Source organism: Haliaeetus albicilla, chromosome 11 (assembly GCF_947461875.1).
Source record: "Haliaeetus albicilla chromosome 11, bHalAlb1.1, whole genome shotgun sequence".
Lineage (NCBI taxonomy): Eukaryota > Metazoa > Chordata > Aves > Accipitriformes > Accipitridae > Haliaeetus > Haliaeetus albicilla.
Window position 1 is genome coordinate 31,970,463 of NC_091493.1, and position 21,379 is coordinate 31,991,841.

Consider the following 21,379-nt stretch of genomic DNA (forward strand, 5'->3'; position numbering starts at 1 on the left):
TCTGTAGGGATATTCATTCCTGAAAATGCAACTGTTGAACCAAGATGTTGTCAGAATTGCGATTAAGATTTTGACTTTGGGGTGCTTACTCCAGCCCCTCAAACTTGGTGCAAAACTAGTCAGGAAAAAGACTCAGGAGGCAACAAAAACCTCCATGCACAATTCCTTAATGATTCAACTGCTAGAAGCATTTGCCTGCCAAACAGAATCCTCAAATTGCTCTGACTTGTTCTAAGAGTCGGCCAGAAAATCAGCATTGTCTCAACATCATCATCAGGAACATGAACAGTACATTACCTGACAATGGCCTGTTCGGAGCGCAGCAGCTGGTCCCAAGGACGGAATGTGCGGTACAAGGTTCCTGGAAGGTACCTGGCTGGAACCGTTAGAGATAACCGCATAGCTACTGTCAAAAAAAGGATGAATTGCCACTGTTGGCATAACACCGATGAAGAAATCATGAACTTTAGACAAACTTTGCTTAATTATAATACCAAAACACACCTCCTGGTCGAAGGCTACCCGCCTCCAAGACTAACCACGCCTCGGACACTGACCCCGCGCCTGCATGATAGCCTCCCTTAAGAAGGGCAGAGATATGATAATTGTATTCTGAGAAGGGTGGAGACTCCTGAGGCAGAGGTGGAGCAAGGTGTGTTACTAAGCATAAAAGATGACTTCTGAACAACAGAAGCTTGAAGCTTCCCCACCAAGGACCACGACGATCGACAACGCAGCATCAGCTGGACCCGGGACCGTTAGGACGTCATGAGATCAGCGGTGGTAGCTATAACCTCTCTCTCTCCTCTCTCTAAACTTAACTTTACTTTTCTCCTTTCTTTCACCCATCTCTAACTATCGCGTGCCTCCTCACAGGCAATACAATAAAGTTTTACTGTGTGATTGCTGCTATACCCTTTGGTGTTGGTCACCTTAATTTTGCACTTTCGAGATCGTAGCAAACGAACCATCACGAGTCCACCGAGTGGACCATGACACTTGTACAAGGCATTAATTCAGGTTCAGTATTCACAAGGGCTGTAAAAGATTCTTTTTCAAACACCTACTCCAACAGGGAGTGGAATCCTAGCAACGAGCATGCCAATCCAAGACAGTTAGCACTTTCTGCAGTAAGGAGTGCTATAGTAATGCATTATGTAAAATAAAAACAATGCCATATTTCAGTGAACGTACTGAAAGAATTGTGAATCAGTACGAGAACTTCCCCCCCCCCCATTGGAGTTTCACAGTCATTTCTCTCAGAAGACAGAAATAAAACCAAAGTGACTTCACATTACAGAGCTTGTCACTCAGAGACAAGGATCTATGTATACTTACACTGATCATTAAAGAAACGTTTTCCCAACAAAAAATGGCACTGAAGTTTTCAGAAGAGCTGTTCTGGGAAGTTGGGGGATGATTCTTTATGTATGATGCAACTTTTGCACGTCCTGGAAGTTTGGAACAGTTTTTATTTTAGTGCTTAAAATTATACCTGTGTGCCTGCATGCAACCACACACTTCAGTATCACAAATACCAAGCAGATACAGGAAAAGCAGCACTGATAATCTGGTAGGATTCAGGGGAAAAAAATGCAAAGTGAAACTTACCTTTCTGCTGCCAGTACTAACATTTGCCTTTCTTGTTTTTCCAGAATTCATGTAACAACCCTGCAAACCCAAATGCATTGTAGGGGACTACATGGAGAGGAACCACTTCTGTGCTTTGACTACATTTTGAGAATTTGCACTACCAGGAAGGTGAAGCAATCTCATACAATCAACATATACAGAACATTCACCAAAGATATTACAGACAGGTTTCTCAGATTAACAACTAAGGTACTGAAAAGAAACACATTTTGCTCAGAAAGAACACACAAGCTTCATGTAGGTTCTTTATTTAAAAAAAAAAAAAAATCAGAAAATCTTGAGTGGAAAGTAGGTAGCATTGTCTTTTATAAAAATCATTCTCAGAAGTACATCTGCTGCAAGAGCCTGAGCCAATCCTCTCTCACAAGGTAAACTCTGTTTACAAGATTTGAATCACAATAGCCAGTTCTGTCTCATGAAACGAGCTTCTCTGAAGCCTGAATTGACAGCATGTGACATACGCTTAATACCGTCTCATTTATTACAGTAACTTCTTTTCAGAAATTATTAACCCAGAGGCAGTTTCTTCCTCAGTATTATACATCTGGGCATCTCTATAATGTTAGGAAAATTAAGAATGGAGAAAAAGGAGTAAATAAAAATAACCAGAAATATGCATTTGGAATAAAAGTTATTAATTTATGGGAAAAATAAGTAGTAGGTACAGGAAGAAGCAAGGTGCCTTTCCCCTCCGCCCCCCCACCCCCAAATTCAGCTTTCTCAGGAGATTGGCAGCTTAGTCCTCCCTAAAGAAAACTCCGTGGAAAAATGAGTTAAATAAAACTCACAGGAACTCACAATTCCCACTCCAGCCTACCTCCTTTGAAATATATATTCTTCCTTATATTTATTTATGTTTACTGCCCTCAATCATCCAGTCTCTAAAATGCTTCTCCATCAAGCTTCTGGCTCTCCAGTCACCAACATTTACAGTGGGGATGATTTTCTGTGGCTTCAACCATTGAACAAAACGCTTCATTTCCAGGTAACTGCTGTGTTCACTGTAAGGAATCCCTGAAATGAAACAAATCACAGCAATCTGTCAGTCTGCTTAGCTTCTTGCCAAAATACTTTTTCAAGCCTTCCAGCTAAGAAATACTGTAGATGATTTTTTTTTTTTTTAATTCATATTTGAGATCTAAAGTTTATAGCTAAGGTAAAATGAAAACTTGGGATTTTCCTTCTGGAAAAATTACCTTGCATTAAGTTACCAAGTCATTCATCAGTACAAACTGAGCGACACCAAGCATTTGGTTAAATGAATGTTAAGAGATTCAACTCCACCCACCGATAAGAACTGAGAGGAAGACTCACAGTCTCTCACAAATGAGTAAGGTGTGGAATGAAATCTTGGCTCTGGAACTGCACTGCCACCAGCATCAGCTGGGCCAAGACTTCACCCCTGAACTCTCTACCTATATCAGAAAAAAGCCTCTTTTTGCACAAGGAGGACAGGAGCAAAATGTATGTAAAAACCTGTATTTACAGTGTTCTCAATTATTCAGTTCACAGATCTCTCCTGTAGTGACCATCTGTTCAGTTTCTCAATGAGTTATCAGAGAAAGCATTGGTTATAAAGAACAGTAGGAGTTTCCAGAATAAAAATATGAAAGGCATCCACACAAAATTAAATGTACTGAATCTTTACCACTCTTATACCATATATGGTGATCTTTCCTCTTGTCTGAGGTTTGATATCCACCAAAGAAAGGCATGAATCAGAGTAGGTCCACCCAGTAGGTTTGAAAGCCAGAACTTGATCAAAATTCTCAGAAAACTTATTCAAGTGATCTTGCAAGGCCTGTGAAAAGAATATAGCATATACTTAATACCATTAAATAGCTCATTAGTCTAATGGTTGGAGATGTCATGATGGAGAGACTTCAGACTAAATTTTATTTACATATTTTGATATTAACTTTTTAAATACCATCTGCCTTGAAATTACTAATGATACATATTTACATCTACAGAGCACCTTGTACCTTAGGATCTCAATTGCTTCATCTGAATAAGCACATATTAACAGCTATGCCTTACAGATCAGAACACATAAGGCATAATCACATCTTATAGATCTTGCTCCCCAAATCACTCATTTTCTCTTCTCAGCTGGAGGTCAGCACTCTTGCAGCTGAGTGGTAATATAAGGTGGTGAAAGCCTGCTTCAGTGCAAAATCATCTGTTTAAATTAAAGTGCCACTGAGATCCTGACATCTGCTTATGCCCAGAAGCGCTCAGAGTTAATTAAGCAAGCAACCCAAAATATCGCAGCAATCCAGTGCATGAGTTGAGTATTACTCTGAGCACTAAACCATGTTTTACCACGACTCCATTCATGATAGGAAGGAAACCACCTCTCATCTCTTCACTCTAAAAAAGTTAACTTGAAAAAGTTTCCAAGCTGGCTAAGTTAGCCTTCAGCGTTGTTTAAGCTAGGATCGGGAAAAGGATGAGAGGGAAGCTTAAGGAATGTACAATCCTATTCCTGGATAAAGTGAAGTCAGTATTATTTCAAACCAAAAATAGAAAATCAATTTCATGTGTCCTGTATAAAATCTTAAAGGCATATTCTCCATTTGAAAGCCTTACAAGACTATAGAACTCAAAATCATAAACTTTTTATCAGCAGCAGGAAGAAGAATACAAAATAAAAGATTGATTAAAAAAAGGTGGAGAGAGGGGAATAGATAGGCCATGATACAACACTAACTAACCTGTCAGACACTTGAAAGTTATTAAGCAGGGAAGCAGAAAGCTGCCTGTGACACTGCCACATTTAACAGCACCTTCAGTACAACATCCAGTAGCAACATACAGAATCCATCAAACTAGGCATGTGAAAGAACAGAAAAACGCTACCACAACACACTTTTCATTCAGCAACAGCAATTATGGCTAGCTGCCATGACTCCTAATAGGTTGCAAATGTTCAGTACTCACTAGATTAACAATGTAACTGCAGCGGCCTAATTCTCCTTCACACTTCATTTTGGGACGATTAACACAGCTTAAGGTAGTAATGCTCATATTTGCTCCCCTTGCTCTACTGAAATCTAAATACAGTACTTCAAATACAATGATTATTATATTAACCAATGTTAATCTGCTTTCAAATTTTGTTATAAATCAAACTTTCACATTAAGGATGCAATTTCAATCTCATAAAAAATTATTTGTGCATTTCAGTCACAGGCACTTTCGAAAATCTCACCTCAATGCTAGTACAAAACATTACTGAGCTAAGCAACATAAAAGAGGTGCACAGACCTGAAGACCCCAGTTCTCTGGAAATCTTCTACTGCATATTCAAGTGGCAGAAGCCTTAATTTTTGACTGTTACAAAAAACTGTTTGTTGCAAAAGAACCATGCATGCATTTTAAAAAAGATGGCCTCTTTCCATAAAAGAAAATTACTACAGTATTTATTCATAACAAGTCCACTTTAAATACACATTCTAATTTTTTCTTTTATTGCTTTAGCCAACACTGTTCTAAACCATCATCCTTTTAAAATGGAAAATATATTTCACTGCTAAATCAACCTCCTTCAATCACCATGGCAGCGTGTTATCTACAGTGTCACTGAAGTCAGCAATACATGTGAACAGATTCCATAAGGTAGAAGACTCAAACATGACTGAATAATTTACAATCAGCCCTAACACCACTTAAACTCGTTTGGCTTATTCAAGAACAGCTATTATTCAGTACACACAGCAGACATTGTATTTTACTGGAGTAAAACCAAGTATTGCAGTGAAGTACCACAACTCTTTTTTTTTTTTTAAATCTTTTCCTTTTCATATATCAAATCCACTTGCAATATTGCAGCACTTCATGTTTTGTTTTTATAAATATTTTAATTAAAAAACCCACACATATAAAAAGTATACATATTTTTTAATTTTTAAAATTTATGTAAATGTTATCCATTAACAATAGCCAGAGCACGAACCTAGAGCATGACATCTCACTTTCGAGCCAGGCAGCGCCTGAAGAAAGTTTGATATCAACTCCTAATAAACAAACTCCTCAAAAACCCAGAGCTATACATAGGAAAAAACCAAATGAACAAAAAGAACCCCCCCAACCCAACAGTAATACAACGCAAAAAACTTACTCCTCTGCCACTGTATTTTCACTGCCTCTGATCCCCTATGGCTTGCTCTTTCTAGTTTTACCCTTCAGACTTCACACATCTCAGTGAAACACTCATTTCAAGTACTGGTTCTTTTCAAGGGGGCAGTCATAAGGCCTAGATAACATATATCAAGTCTAGTGATACCTGGCCAGGTATTCAATATTATGAATGGGACTGCTTTCATCCTAACTACAGATCGAGACGATCTATGTGAATTTATAAAGCAGAAAAGATATGCTTTCTTCTCAAATTTGAACTTGTTTCTTCAACAGGTTTTTGGGACAGTGACACAACTCCTGATACAGCAATAGAAAATTGCCCAGAATTCAATATTCAAATACACATTTGAAGATAAAAAGTGATGGAAACATTCAAGCCAGGCAGCACAGTTTCCCTCAGTGTGGCTGCATGTGTATAGAAATGTGCACACCTTGACAAAAGACAGCTCAAGCAGAAAGGGGAAACGCACCGTACATTATTGTCACCAAGTCTTTGGCCAAGTGAAAATCTAGGGTATAGCGCATGTTCTGAGGATGCTGTGGGTTTACAAAATCATCTTTCAACCTGTCAGAAAAACATTCACTGATCCACCTGTTTTTCACAGTGGATTTAACACAATTATGGTCACTATTCATTTTTGTTTGCTTCAGTTCTAGGCAGAAGGTACCAACATCAGTCTTTAAACTCTGGTAACTAGGGGAAAGACAGGGAGAAGTTTCTCTAAGCATCTGTGGCTTTTAGGTGAATGACGTTCCCTGCTGAATCAATACAGTGTTTATAAATCATATATGAACAGCTAAGCTAGTTGTTCACAAATAATAAATCAGCTGACTCCAAAGTGAAAAAACATGCTTGATATTACTCCTGAAAATCAACATGGAGAAAAGCAGATTTCAGATAGCCCCAAAACTGGAACTAAGCAGCTGGACAATGCCATCAAAAGGAAAAAAATATTCACAACATAGAGATTGCAAAAATACTTCTAAAATTCCTGAATATGCAGTCAAAAAAAAAATCAATTTTATTAAAAAAATTATAACATTTTCCAGCAATCTGGAAACTCAATGATTGGGGGAAAAAAAAGCCCCTGATCACAGTAGAAAGCCTGTGAACAAGGAAGTACATGCAGGAGCATCTCAAAACCATGAACTCATTTCCTTTCCATTGTGGGTAGAAAGCAAAACTGTGGGAATCTAGAGTTAGTCTTGGGAGCAGTCAGCTATGGAAACATGGAAGCTTTCCTTGGGCAGGCACAGTTTTATCAACAGTTACTGCAAACCAGGCTTCAACTGTGGTAAGCACATGTACTTTATGCAGCTTTTTTTGGTTCTTTATCTAGAACCAGACCAGAGAAGTTTTTCAATAATAAAAGGCAGAAGAATCATGCATACAGTTCTTAGGATTATCAAGTCCGGAGCACAGAGAGGTTTGGGTTTTTTCTATTGCTGAAGAGCATAACAGGGACAAAAGGGTATAAAACTGGGGCTTCTAGGAGATACTATAATATACCATCAGGGTTTGGCTATTTGCATTCTACTAAAAAGGCAAGTAATGTACAAGATCACAAATGTACTCAATTTACTAAATAAGGGCTGAATCTGAGCTTTTGAGTAAGAATACTCCCATAAGGATTTCATGGATTTGTAGGTTCGCAGCTGAAACTACACAAACAGGAAATTAGCCCAAATTAAGAAGTAGGATTGTGTTTTTGAGTACGGCTAGGGATCAAATAAAACAAATGAGGTAGGAGAGGCCCAGAAGATAATGAAGGCATTGGCATTTAGTGATGAGGATGACTAAAAAAATTCTGGCTTTCCCAGTAATGAGCCAGTAATTCAGGACAAAAACTGTATAATCCAGCACAAGACAAAAACATGCAACTGGAGATGATGACATCAACATTTACATGGTCTGCAAAACCAGGATGATATCATTCATCATTCTTTAACTAGAACGAGATTACAAGTGATCAGATAATCTTAAAAAATACTGTCTTTTCTGAGATCATGTTTAGTAATGCTGCAGGAGCAGAAATAACATAAATGGTCATACGAACTCATTTTAAGCATTTAACATTCTCCACATTTTACTGATACTACATTCCACCTGGTTATGCATCTAGCCACTGGCATCATTGGATGTTTAGCACTCTGGAAGCCTACCTAGCATGCCTAGCTTACAGGGACACAAAATTAATAATGACAGCATGAGACCACATTCCAACAACCTCACACGTGAAGTCAAAGCCCCAGTACAGAGGCCCATGGCTGTTACACCAGGACTCTTGTCCACTAGATCAGTGGCTTTAATCTTTCCTGGCCCTTTCCAGGGTCCAGGCATCACTTCTGGCACACTGTAGATTCGTCCAGAACTTCCTATTCTCAGGGATGAGACCCTGCGCATGATACAACTGCCTCTCTCTGAGAAGCAAGGCTGTCTAGATATGCTTGTGGTATAACCACACCGTCTGTCTGAAGAAGACCAACTACGCGACTACTCCATATGCGCTAGGACACGACAGTAGAATCACATAACGACACAAAAGTCTGCAGAAGAAACTAATATATCTTACTGTTTAAAACATCATACCACACTAAAAATAAATTCATACACATTTCCGTTACTCATTTTCTGCCCCACTGTGGAAAAGATTATAGAACAACATTCAAACGTTAAGATATTAAGTTCCATCTCCTGCAGCTCCCATCCCAATGATATAGTCTCTTTTTCTCCTTTTTAGGTCAACTCTGACCTTGACTGGTCCTGCAGCTAAATACCATCTTGCTCTGAAGGATTTGCTTGAGATGGCACAGCAGGCCCGAAGCAAAGCAGGAAAATGAATCCAAGTCTGTAAGGCGTAAGCAACCACTGTTTTTCTTCCAGGCTACCTTTAATCTAGAGCCTGCTGCTTTGCCTTAATGCCACTCTGTTTTGTAAAAATTTACTTTCCCCCAGGAATTAGTCACCTTTCCAAACTAAGAAATTCCCATTAAAGCTCTCAACAACAAAAACCCGCTGTCTCAAATCTCAACTGAAATGTGCATTTGAGGTCAATTTAGATGAAACAATGTCTTAAAATGAACTGTTTTACTTGCTTTTGCTACAACTATTAGAGAAGATGGTGTGTAGAAAAACTAAAATATATGTATATATGAGGTGTCCTTCAATTCACTCAGTGTGTATATTTGTTTATGTGTGAGTTTTCATCGACTTTCAAGTATCCTTATCCCATGTAAATCTTCAGCACAGAAGGAGAGAGAATATTCTTTTAAAAGATGAAAATATGGTTATAAATACATGGAAATTGAACTGAGAGGAACATGGAGAACCCTATTCCTTTTTTATCAAACACCAGACTGGAAGTTTGCCACGTTCACAGGCTGCCTCAGAACAGAGTCTCACAGGCAGAATATCCTTTTAGGCTTTTCCTACATCATACCAGGTAAAAGGCTGAAAAACAGGGACTCCATGTCACAACATATTAATTGCGAATAGGACAGATCCTGCAGTCGTTACATAAATCTACTTCAAAAAGGCCCGCAAAAAGCAAGCCTTTGAACAAACCTCATCTTATCTTGTAGAAGCACCGCATTGAAGTGAAATTACACTTTCTGTGCATCATGTTTGGAGACAGATATTAATGTTTAATTGCATTTCATTTTCAATGTATTGCTCCATGTCAAAACTTTGCTAAATAAATATGATCTGACAAGAGGTTAAAAAGCACCAAACACAACACTGCTTGGGAGGAGCCAACAGTAAGATTCGCCAGCAGGTTAATCAACAGAGTGTATTTTCTGCACTTACCTTAAAATTAATCTTCATCATGGGAAGAACGTGAAGCAAAGTACCATCCCAGTCCACACTGATGAGGGAATTAACAGCTGCTGACTCCAAGCACTGCAGTGTTTTGTACTTATCACGGGACATACTTGCTTTTGAGCCCAGGACTTCAGCAATTGCTTTAAGATTAATTGAGAAGAAATCAGATAAAGAAAATTGTAGGAGTTCATTTTTTGCTTGTTTTGGAGATATGCCTAATTATTGCACTGGATCATTTTTACTGTTGAAAAAAAATCCATATTCAACAGGATATAGTGTTTCATATTCTAAAATTAAGAAGAGAAACCTGTAATAGCTGTTAAAAAACTCTGGCTCCTGTATTTTAGCAGCAGAATTGTGTACAACAATTGGAAAGAGAAGGAGAATAGAAGTACTTTGATAAGTTCTAAGTCATACTTCTTTGGTAGAATGTTACCGAGGTGAACCAGTATTTATTTCAAAGATGCCAGAAACACGTGCAGGTTTTGGAATATGCGACAAATGGCCCACATTAAAGACAGACTAAATTTCAATGAAAGTTAAGTCTTCTATTGATGACTTTAAATATACTCAAAAGCACAAATGGTACACAGCTGCTTGCTCTAGAGTAGACATTTGGGCAATCTTGCCGGTTCCTAATGCTGTAACCGAGTGAAGCATAGCACACAAGATTTTCATTAAGTCAGAAAAGATGTGTTTTGGTTTGGGGAATGCTTTGTCAAAATTGATTTCATTAAAACTGATTACCATAAATATTTAGGAAGATATGTAATATAATCCTGGAAGAAAAAACTGTTAGCAAAATAGAAGTTTAAGAATAATTATATCCCTTTGCTGCTTTTTGACAACATAAAATTACTAACACCAAAAATGTCATAAAGACCTCATTTTTTTTTTTAATTGCCATCAGCTATTTTCTCACCACAATCAATTAAATAGGTTTGTTCATTTAGTATCCAAATTGGCCTTCTAGATATTCAGGGGGTTTGTAAACATGGCAGAAAAATATTTCTTTCAGAAAGTTAAAAATTATTGATTAGAAAACTAAAAAACTAGCAGTAGAATTATTATATTTAATTTCTTTACACGATACCTGACTATCAAGACTAAGCGACCCTTTATATCTTCACGAAAGAGGTCTTTTAACGCTGATTTAGATATTTACTTAGTTATTTGATCCAGTACACTTTTTTTACATACCTAAAAAAACTTTTTCTTTTCCAATGGAGTAGGTGCCACAGACGACTAGAGTACGCGGGTTTAAAGTCACTGTCTCAAAGGCAGTATTGACAGCAAACTGGATAACCTCTTGTTGAGAAGGAAAAGTGTATTCAGGACTACAGTATCTGGGGCATGGAAACAAGATACACGCTTCGTTACACAAGATGGAAGATATCTGAATTCACCAAGAAGGCCCTCAAAACTGCATGCACACAATAACAAAGTAATGAAGAAGATTTATTAGAAACCACTGAGGTGCCCAGATGAAACTGTTGCAATAAAATTTGCATTGAGTATATCAGTCTTTCCTCTACAACTATTCACTCGTCTGACACTGACACTCAATTCTGCAGTTTTTTCTCTATAAATACCAATTGCTCTTTCAAGCTAGATATTTGTATCACATACTAATTACATCCTTATGTCTATTTTTTGTCATGCACACAAACCATAACATAAGGCATTATTCATTTGCAGAAACATATGGAACAGAAATAAAAGACTGCAGCTGGGCATTAGTCATCATATGCAGAAAAACAATTTTATATACATGAGTCAAAGAAAGGTCTAATGAAAACCTGGACGAATGATTTAACCATTTGGCATTCTTTCACTCTTTGAATTCTTCCACACCCCTCTTCATAATATTGTTGAATCCACAGAATACCAGTGTTCATGAACCTCTTGTTTTAGAGCTGAACACTCAATGTATGAATTCTGACACCCAGAATTTAATACCACTTATAAATAATGTCATCTCAGCAAATACTTCAGCATCTTCTCCACCACCCACTTTTATTCTCCCATGTAACAGCATAACAGATGAACAAACTAGACATACATGGACTTTCAATAAATATCTGATCTTATTCAACACTAAACAGAACAAGTGTTAAAACAGTAATGTCATTTATACTTATGTTTATTTGGTTCATATAAAGTCTTACTAAATTGAAAAGAGGGTTATATGGAAAAAAAAAAAAAAGATTAAACACAACTTACGTGGTATCAAGGTAAAGGGTGTGGACTTGTTGACCAATCAAAGCAGGGTAGCGCTCCATAGAAGGATCTGCCCTGAAGTCTCCTGTGTGCAGAATAACACTTCCACTTGGTAGACGGAAAAGGATCATTGTTGCACCTGGACAACTGAAACAAACAAAAAAACCCATACAAATTACGTTAGTTCTCTATACTAATAAACTGCCTTAAGAGATATACCACCCTTCAGTAGCAGGAAGGTGTGCAGAACAGCATTTCAAATCACAGCTACTATGCAGCCTAATTTAGCTCGAAATTCCTGATTTCTAAAGGAATTCTGAAACTAATCTCATGGCCATAGACAAGCTAGACTTGAATTCTCAGCTGAGATGGAGAGAAGGAAAAAACCACACCAACAGTAAAGTAATCAAGCATTAGCCACCTTTTTCGGATACTCTGTCTTCTAGGTACAACAAAGATGCTGCCTCAGTTGCAATCTCTGAGGTTCTATTACTTGATTGAAAGAGGAAACAGCACACCAAAGAGAAGCAGCATTCTTATTCAGGAGAAACAGAATTGTGTTATTGCAGATGCATCTTCATTCCTGCAGGACTTACTGAAGCATTTCCTTTTAAATTCTATTTGCAGATTTTAAACATTATCCTCCATCCAGAATTCCCTGGCTAGAAATACAATTCTCCTATTGGCCACAGGAAATCCATTGTACCTTCTGCCGTTCCTCGCCAAAGCTGGCTGAAGGGCAAGAGCTCAGACTGGAAAACCAGAGTGGTACTATTTTGGACATGAATCATCTGTAAAGAGTAAATGAAATCTCAAAAAAGGAAAAACTGGCATGAATCAGAGCTAAGATGACAGAATTGGTGGACTCTTCAAGAAGTTGAACGTTGTACCTAAAGTTTATATGCCTTTTAAATTGAAGCAGAGGATCAGAAACACAAACAGGAAAAAACGAGAAGTGTCCAAATTACATAAGCAACAAGGCTTCCTTCATTCCCAGAAAGGATCCTCAAAGGACTTCATGGAATCTTATCTCTCCAACTATAAACAAATCCTACGATAAGTAATATTCAAACCAGCTGTGACACAGTGCTGCATTTCAATATATACTTCAGGGAAAGGACTTTTCTTCTAGCCCATAGCCAAATAAGGTACCAAGAGGCAGAACAGCAAGAGCACACAGCTGGAAGTCAGGTGCTACTGAACTTTAAATCCAGAATCACCACACAGTGCCAGCGTAACGCCAGACAAAAACCTCAACCTTTATCACCGAATCCAGTAGAAGTCTTGTTGCACTTTTCAACAGGCTTTTCTTTAAAGTTCACTTTTCAAAATGTTGGCTAGGTTTTGTCTCTCCCGGAATCCAAAGGACCACATTTTTCTTTAGCTGAAGATTTCACTATCTTCAGTTGAAGCTACAGAAACCTAACATACCCAATAATCAAATGTAGGACGTTCCCTACTAGACACCAAAAACTGAAATGTCCAGACCACTAGAAAAACCATTCAAACAAGCTTAAAAATTATGGAGGTATGTGTGGTTAACACTACATACGCATTACAAGCAAATAAAATAAAGTTAAACTAAAATTATCAAAAAAGCCTAAGTTTCATTTTCAAAAATAACTCACCTATTTCAAAAGCTAACAACTTGCAAGAAATTTAGGCTCCTACATGCCTAATTCACTTCTGAAGTGAAAATGTACATTACTAAGCCGACTCAGGTATAGGAAGTATCTTTACCCTTTCATTTTTTTCATATCCACTGAAACCTAAAAATCATGAAAACATAAACTGTATCTGTACAGCTATTCATCTTTAATATTCTATACATACAAATATTCCACAGCAAATGCAATGACACATACTGATTGGCATCGAGCAACATCACTTTGATCCCATTCACTACACATTCTGTGTCCATCGGCAGCATGTGGATGTACTGCTCTTTGACTCCAAGTTTGCTCTTCACCAGATTGCCAGTTATCTGTAACAGGGAAAGGATTTAGTATGGAATATGAACAAAATCTAAAAAAAGCCTTTGTTTATTTTAGAAACAAAGGCTCTCAAAGCCAGACTGTCTGGCTTAGAGAGAAACTATGAGATCCTGGGTATAATCAAGCCTTTCAGTAGCATTTCATCTCTCAGAAAGCAAACTGAAAAAAGCTGTCTTAAAAAAGCAAACTTTTAAAAACCTGTCAACAGGTTATGGATTGGAATCAGAGAGGAGGCAAACAAGGGGGAATAACATCTGTTACAGACTGCCAAGTCAAGAAGAGGAGGTGGGCAAAGACTTCTTTAAACAACTGGAGAAATTTCTAGGTGATAGGCCCTGGATCTCATCATGGACGACTGCAGCCACCCCAACACCTGCTGGAAGGGCAAAACGGGACACAAGCATTCCAGGAGACTTCCAGAGTAAACCAGAAATAGTTTTTTGATGGAGGTTCTGGATGGTTTGATTAGGCAAGGTGCCCTACCACGTTATGAGTAAAGAAGAGTTGGTTGGACATATGATAGCAAATGGCAGCCTTGGCCATTCAGCAGCCTGAAGCACAGGACACACAGGACTGGGCTAGAACTACTCAATGTACATAATGTGGAGAAGAGATGGCTTAAGCAGAATCTAATTTCAGAATTCCATCACTTAAATAGAGTTATAGAGAACATAGAGACAGATTCTTCTCCACGATGCACACAAAAAGAGCAAGTCACAATCTCAAATTGCAAAAAGGGACATTGCAATTGTATATTAGGAAAAAATTTCAGAGTGGGTAAGCACTGCAACAGGTTGCGAGGAGATGTAGTGAAATGTCCTATTTTCAAAATTTGACCAACAAAGGCTCTCTGCAGTCTGATCTAACTTAGACCCACATTGCACAGGAGATAAGTCTATATGACCTCTAGACATCCTTTTAAACTTGAATTTTTTCATGGTATATAGACAGGGAATTTTCACTAATATTCTTCATCAGTCAAATCAGGGTAAGAATTTCTTACAAGGGAAACCCAGATTCCCCTATACATATCCAGTGTGCCTAACTGACCCAACAATGGAACCTCTGATCTTCTATTTACTTTCATCAGTATAAAAGTGATTATAATTGCATATGGATTTGATAATATTTAGTAATCTTGGAAAACCTTACCTTATTACAGTAGATTGGAAACATGAAGTTTTTTGTTAACCCACAATAGTGATCAGAGTGAAAATGAGTAAGGAAATAAGCTGTGCAGCCTTCAATTTCTCCATACTGGAAGGCATCAACTGTAAAACCAGTTCCTATAGCAAAAAGGGAAAAGAAGCCAGTCAGTAGACATGCATAGATCAGAACTAGTTTCTAATTAAATTTTCTTTTGTTCTTTCTTCCAAATTAAAAGGGAATACAGTTACACTGCATACAGTTGAAGGAGCCATTTAAAGATAAGCATGGTTTGCACATGAGTCAGCAGTCACCAAAACCATTTTCACTTATTAAAATAAAAATTTAAGTGTCCACACACAAATACTTTCACAGGTCTCCCAAATATCTGTTGTTCAGCTGCCATCCTACACAGATGGCAACTAGTTAAGAAAATAAAACACATTTATCTGCATTCAGCTGGTATTTTTGAAAGTTCATGCAGACTAAAATCTAATACCAACATCTTAACACAAAATAAAACAGATAACCACAGCTTAACATAATGAATTTTGCAATCAAACTGCAATTTTTCAATTATTCTACATTTAATATTCCTCTTAAAACATGCTACCATATAATTATCAAGCAAGCAATCTGGAGTCTTTGAATATATCCGCTGAGATAAAACATGACCAATATGCCATTGTATGCTTTCAGTAAGGTCCTGTTTGTATAAAGATGTTGCATAAAGACAACTGCATAGAAGATACCCTTTTTCTCTGCAAACATAATTTTTTTAAAATGCAAACATACTGACAAATGGTCCTTTCACATTGGGTTACAGTTTCATAAAACCACCAAATAGTGCATAGAACTAATTCACCTGGCGGCACTCAAATATTTTTCATTTTATGTTATGCAAATTTCCCAGATCTTCTAGAACTAGAAATAGTTTTACCTGAGGCTAGAACTTCAGGTATTTGCAACTCCAAAAACATAGCAGTCTGCTAACTGAAAATCACAAACCAAAAAATCCCAAAGTGTTTGAGAGGTACCAGACTCAAAACTTCAGGGAGGCTGAAATATACTAGGCCACGGGGATAAACACATATCATTAGCAACATAGAAAATACAGTCAAATATACTTCAAATGTAGAAACAAAATTCAGAACAAAGTAATATAGATAATAACAAAGCAACTTTAAAACTACATCGTAGGCATAGGAGTCTGCTCTTCAAATTTATCGTATATGGAAAATTCTCTAAGCCCATGGAAGCCATGATACTGGTGTAGCCCCACAAAGATTTACAGGTCAGTCTTCAAGCAGCAGCTTGGCACTTAGGATCTCTAATATATTTCTATTTGGCTTCCTCAAATATCCACCTAAGACTAAGACAGTCCTTTAGTGGTAAACAGAACTATGAGGATCTGAAGCCTTTTAAGCCGCTGATCCATCATCCTGTAATTTATGTAATTGCTTGAGGATATTCTGAGAAATTCTTGGCTGTTTCCTTAAGTAAACTCTTCTGCTTGGTTTTCATTTCTTTGTTTTGACAGTTGTAGTAAAAAATTTTTCTAATACTATTGAATTTCAAATGCAAAATTAAACTCAATTCCTTTAACTTAGTGTGAGGAAATAATTGCTATTGACAGCCCTATTTTGAGGCACAACTGAAGTGATGTAAAAGATTAAATTCAGGAATTAGGACTGAATATTAACAAGGGATATATTCAAAACCATTTAAGAAAGTAGATCCATCTTTCAATACTGCTTATGCCTTTTGGTCTGTCAAAAACATTCAGAAATCAGTCCCTGAAGTAATTTTCCTGAGATAACTATTTCACCAACTATTTTCAGCCACTGCTGACTGGTTCTACAATCACCTTCTTTCGGAAATCTGCACCTACACAAGATTTTATCAACTTAGATGGAGGAAAGAAAATTCATTATGAGCTGCAGTTTAAATGGGTATGAAGAGTGAAGAATACTGAAGCCTAAAATTAGGTAAAAAAATACAACACTCAAGCCAAAATTAACCTCTGCAAAAAGCAACAGTTACTTCTCACCTGGTATTTTCTTGTAGAAAGGGCAGTGTTTTTTTCTTGTTCCTTCACCTGTAGTAGATAATTCTTTAAATTTTTTTCTCCACCTTTGTTTGCTACCAGAACTTACATCTGCAAAGGCTCCATTTTTACTTGAACTTTCTGTAACTGCTTCTCCATCTTCCACAGACCCTTCAGCTTTCCTTTTCTGCTGTCTGGGCCTCTTTCCATTGGGAGTTAGTGAACTTGGTATCTGCTTTCCCTCACTCAAACATGTCTCTCCTTTGCTTTCCTCTTTTACTTTGGGTTTTAACCCAAAGAAAACACCAATGTCCATTTGTTTGAGTTCTTTGGCAGAACTGGATTTAGCATTCATACTTGCTAAAGAAAGAGATGGTACCGTTTTAGAGATTGGGCTGGGAAAGCACACTGCAGCTGTATTAAGATTTCCTTCTTTCTCCACTACCGACTGCAAACTCTCCTGGAGAGCTGTTTTTTCAACTGCATTGGCAGTCATTTTATCTGTATTAGTTAAAGTATTACTTTGGTCCCTGAAAACATTACTTTTCTGTGTCAGAAGAGACCCAGCATCTTCTCTGACTAGCAATGATGATGTCTCAGTAAAACTCATGTATGCAGAATCCAAAGCACAAGCACCAGTATCTTCTGACTCTGCGTTACCTGCTTTAGCAGCAGAGGAAATCAGTTCTGGCTGTTCAACCTCCTCACAATTAAAAAGAAAAGAGGATCCGCTGGTTAGCACCTCTTCCTGATGCTGATTGTCTGCACATGTTGAATTACATAACTTGCTGTTCATGTGACTCTGAGAAACAGTTTTTACACTATGATTTAGATGGTTCAATGTATTTGCTTCCTCACAGTTGTTTTTTTTAATTATGAAATTTCCCATTTTGCTATGCTCATACTGAGGCTTCTGCTGTAAGAGAAGTCCATCAAATGTTTTAAACACCACGGAATTAGATTCTTCATCTTCAAAGTTCCAGACTTTGAATGATTTATTTTGTGATATTTTTAATTTCTTCTCCTCTTCCTCAGTTTCCTCTTCACTTTCCTCAAAAGTACTAAGTGGAGAATAAGAAATTTCACAATCACTGAAGTCCGCTTTTGACTGTAGTAGACTTGGCTGATTTGTATCTTTCTGACTACACAGGTCTTCTCCTGTTCCACTTTCTTGAGAAGATGCAAAGTCATAAAACTCAAATTTACAACTATCATCTGTGGTCTGTGTAAGCTGAAATGTCTGTTGAGGCTTTTGAATATCTGCAAAAGAGGAAGTACTTTCACTGATTATATTTAGAGACTTCATTTGCGGTGATCTCTGTACCATCAATGTACAATCATCACTCGGGACATTTGTTACATTATTAGATGGTTTCTTATTCTGTGAGATTTCCTCTACATGACTTGGGGAACAGCTGAGCTTTGCAGTAGTAGAACGTGTCATCTTTCTCTCCAAAGTGTTTGCTGAAGAGTTTACAAGATAATCTCCTGCCCTGCTTGCTGCAAGTAGAAAATGGCTGTAACGCTTGTAGTGGGATGGAATGGTGGAATTGCACAGTAAACCATCAGGACACTCTATGAAAAGAGTTAAACAGAGAAATAATGTCAGTATTTTTGCAAATACAGTTGGCATAATTATTAAAATAAAAATCACACGTGACACATGATTTAAAAGCTTTTTTCTATAAATGCAGCTCTTGGGGGAAGGCAGCACAAGTAAAAAGTAACTTTCAAGCCACCAAGACCTCCTGCCCTGAGCTGGCTAGAAATGAGAATGCTTCCAAGCTAAAACCAAACAGCTGCTCATACAGTCCTATGCCTGAATTATTACAGCCCTCTAACAACAAGAGTACCTAACCTTGTTTGAATGCTGTGCTAATGCAATCCCATGGTTTCTAGTTTAGAATTGTCTCACATGCAAGCAATGAGCTCAGAGCAGTAGCACCAGAAAAGGCCAGTAGACATGTTTCAAAATAAACTCATATCTCAGTTCTGAACCAACCTGAAATTCCATTTCAAATTGTCTGCTGGGTTACACATTAAATTAAAAAAAGGAATGTATTTACTTATGTGAAAAAAGTATTCAAGATTGAGATGCCAGCAAAAATCTGTGGCTGTTCCCTAAGCCTTCTTTGTTGAGAGTTTGCTAGCCTAACTTTTGAGGACTTTAAGGTGAATGCATAAATCAATCAGAAGGATTTTTCATCTGTTAATTATGGGAGTAAGAGAAGGAAATGAGGTGTTAACACATCTGCCTTAAGTTAAAACCACTACCAAAATCGGGATTAAAGGACTCACATTTCATTGTTCTGAAGAAGAAACTTCAAGGAAAGTTACAAAGATACAAAAAGGGAAGTGACTGTGTGACAGCCTTTACTCAAGTTTCCTGACTGTATGCTTTCTTGTTTTTCAAAAGTTATGAGGTGTATTAAGAACTTAAGTTGGATACCTGGATCTGTTCAGACATAGTGTTTCCCCACATGAAACTAGCAATTGGAATGAGTCAGTTTTACTTCTTTTGTACAAAACTCAAAACAAAACTGTGTTGTTTTATGATACAGGAATGTTCATGTAAAATTTCATATAAATTTCTAAAGCATACTGGACCAGCGGCTAACATTTCAAGAAAATTAGCGTAACAGACTGATTTCAGCTTCCAACTATTCATAGACAAGTGGACAAATCACACAGCAACATGGATACAGGTTAAGAAAATTTATACCTAAGGAGAAAGAAATTTGGTGTCAAAAGTAGCAGCCTCTTAAATGAAGGGTTTTTTGCTGACACTGACTTAGTAACTGAAACAGGTTCTATTATTTTAGTGGTAAACATGCGCTTTCAGTTTCTTCAATAAACAACTAAAACTGGAGCTTGATAAACAACCATGAATCTTTATCACCATTCTACAAAGTTTTGAGATTAGATTCTGATATGAGATTTTCGTGTCAGATTTCCATGGTCTTCACAAAGAACCAAAAATCTCATACAAAAATAACACTGATAAATGATCAGTAATAACATTCTAAAAATCATACCAACTACCACCTCAGATTTTGAGCTAAATATGAAAACCAAGGTTTACAGCAACATTATGTGACAAGCCTTTAACTTTTCTCCGAAGGCTTTTTTCTTACTCTATTCATACCTTTTTCAATGGATCCTGGAGTATCCAAACATTCAGCAACATGCCATCGAGGTGTCTGGACCAATAGCAAAGAGAAAGGCATCTGGCAGCTCGGGCAGTATCCATCATGAATAGGCTTTGCATTTGGTGAGCTCTGTTCCGTCAGGCTACTCACGCTTTCCTGGGAGTGCACACTGCTGTCATCTTTACATTCATCTACATCCTGATTTGGCCTCGATCTCTGCTCAGTTTTCTGAAGCGTATCAGTTTTTTCTATGGATTTTTTTTTATTTCTATTTTTCTTTCTTTTTGGCCTGCACTTGCTATCACTTACGTTCTGCACAGGTGTAGAGATGCTCTCTGAATTACTCTGACACTTTTCCTTCCTAATGGACTTGTACTCCCAAATGTCCTCTTCCAATAAAGCATCTTCAGACATGGCAACACATGAAATATTCTCCTTCCTTTTAAGCAACAGTTCACAAATCTACCTTTCCCTCCGTTAATATGTTTTCTCTTCCCTCCCCCCTTCACTAGCTGAAAAAAAGCACCTGAACTCCATTTTAAAAAAGCAACACTGGGCCACAAACCAAACAGCAGTCCAGGATGGGACAGAAGCATGGTGGATCCTAACCCAAAAAAGTAATTTAATGAGAGTCTCTTCCAGTATTTGTAACTACACCTGTTAAACAAAACCCAACTCTGTAAGATGCAGAGAGACTTGCAGGGTGAGCCATTTCCTTCAGCTATCCCTCTCCTAAGCACCCAGCCCGGCCTCGGAAGGTGAAGCCCAGCTAGCCCCGCACCTCGCTGCCCCAAAACACGAAGATCTTAAAAGAAAACGACGAAGAGTTCAGCTACGGGCTCGCTGCTGGGAGTCACCACACGGCGAAGGCATACACCGGCTCGGCGCTGCCGGGCGGGAGGCCCGCGCTTACGTCCCGCCGCCGCGGGCACCGAGGGCGGCTGCCTCCCCGACAGCCCCCCGACGAGGCACCGAGGACGGCTGCCTCCCCGACAGCCCCCCGCCGAGGGCACCGAGGACGGCTGCCTCCCCGCAGCCCCCCGCCGAGGACGGCTGCCTCCCCGCAATCTCCCGCCGCGGGCACCCAGGTTCGCGGGCGGGCGCCTTCGCGGGCGGGGGCCTCTCCTCAGCCGTTTGCCGCCGCGACAACGCATTCGCTTCCGCAGTTTCGTCACCACGGCGGTCGCTCAACTTTCCGCTTCTC

The 21,379-nt window shown here is 38.3% G+C and overlaps 1 protein-coding gene across 2 annotated transcripts; it reads right to left on the reverse strand.

Annotated features, from left to right (window-relative positions):
* Nucleotides 1–1,885: 1,885 nt before the first annotated feature.
* On the reverse strand, nt 1,886–21,276 carry DCLRE1A (DNA cross-link repair 1A). Of its 2 annotated transcripts, none has more exons than XM_009923974.2 (9): nt 20,172–21,276; nt 17,030–18,601; nt 14,986–15,119; nt 13,705–13,823; nt 11,843–11,986; nt 10,820–10,965; nt 9,605–9,759; nt 3,302–3,454; nt 1,886–2,667 (listed from the first exon to the last, which is right to left on the reverse strand). In XM_009923974.2, exons 1-9 carry the CDS (start codon nt 20,587–20,589, stop codon nt 2,629–2,631), a joined length of 2,880 nt encoding a protein of 959 aa, XP_009922276.2. In that variant the 5' UTR covers nt 20,590–21,276; the 3' UTR covers nt 1,886–2,628. The 2 variants fall into 2 exon arrangements, with proteins under 2 accessions (XP_009922276.2, XP_009922269.2); XM_009923967.2 differs by having other exon boundaries at nt 3,313–3,454; nt 20,172–21,270.
* Between the last annotated feature and the right edge of the window lie 103 nt (nt 21,277–21,379).

Coding starts and splice junctions, on each gene's coding strand:
- DCLRE1A (XM_009923967.2), bottom strand. CDS start 20,589: ATGTCTGAAGATGCTTTATTGGAAGAGGACATTTGGGAGTACAAGTCC. Junction 18,602..20,171: donor TCCAGGATCCATTGAAAAAG/GTATGAATAGAG, acceptor CTCTTTTCATAG/AGTGTCCTGATGGTTTACTG. Junction 10,966..11,842: donor ACCCTTTACCTTGATACCAC/GTAAGTTGTGTT, acceptor TCCATGCCCCAG/ATACTGTAGTCCTGAATACA.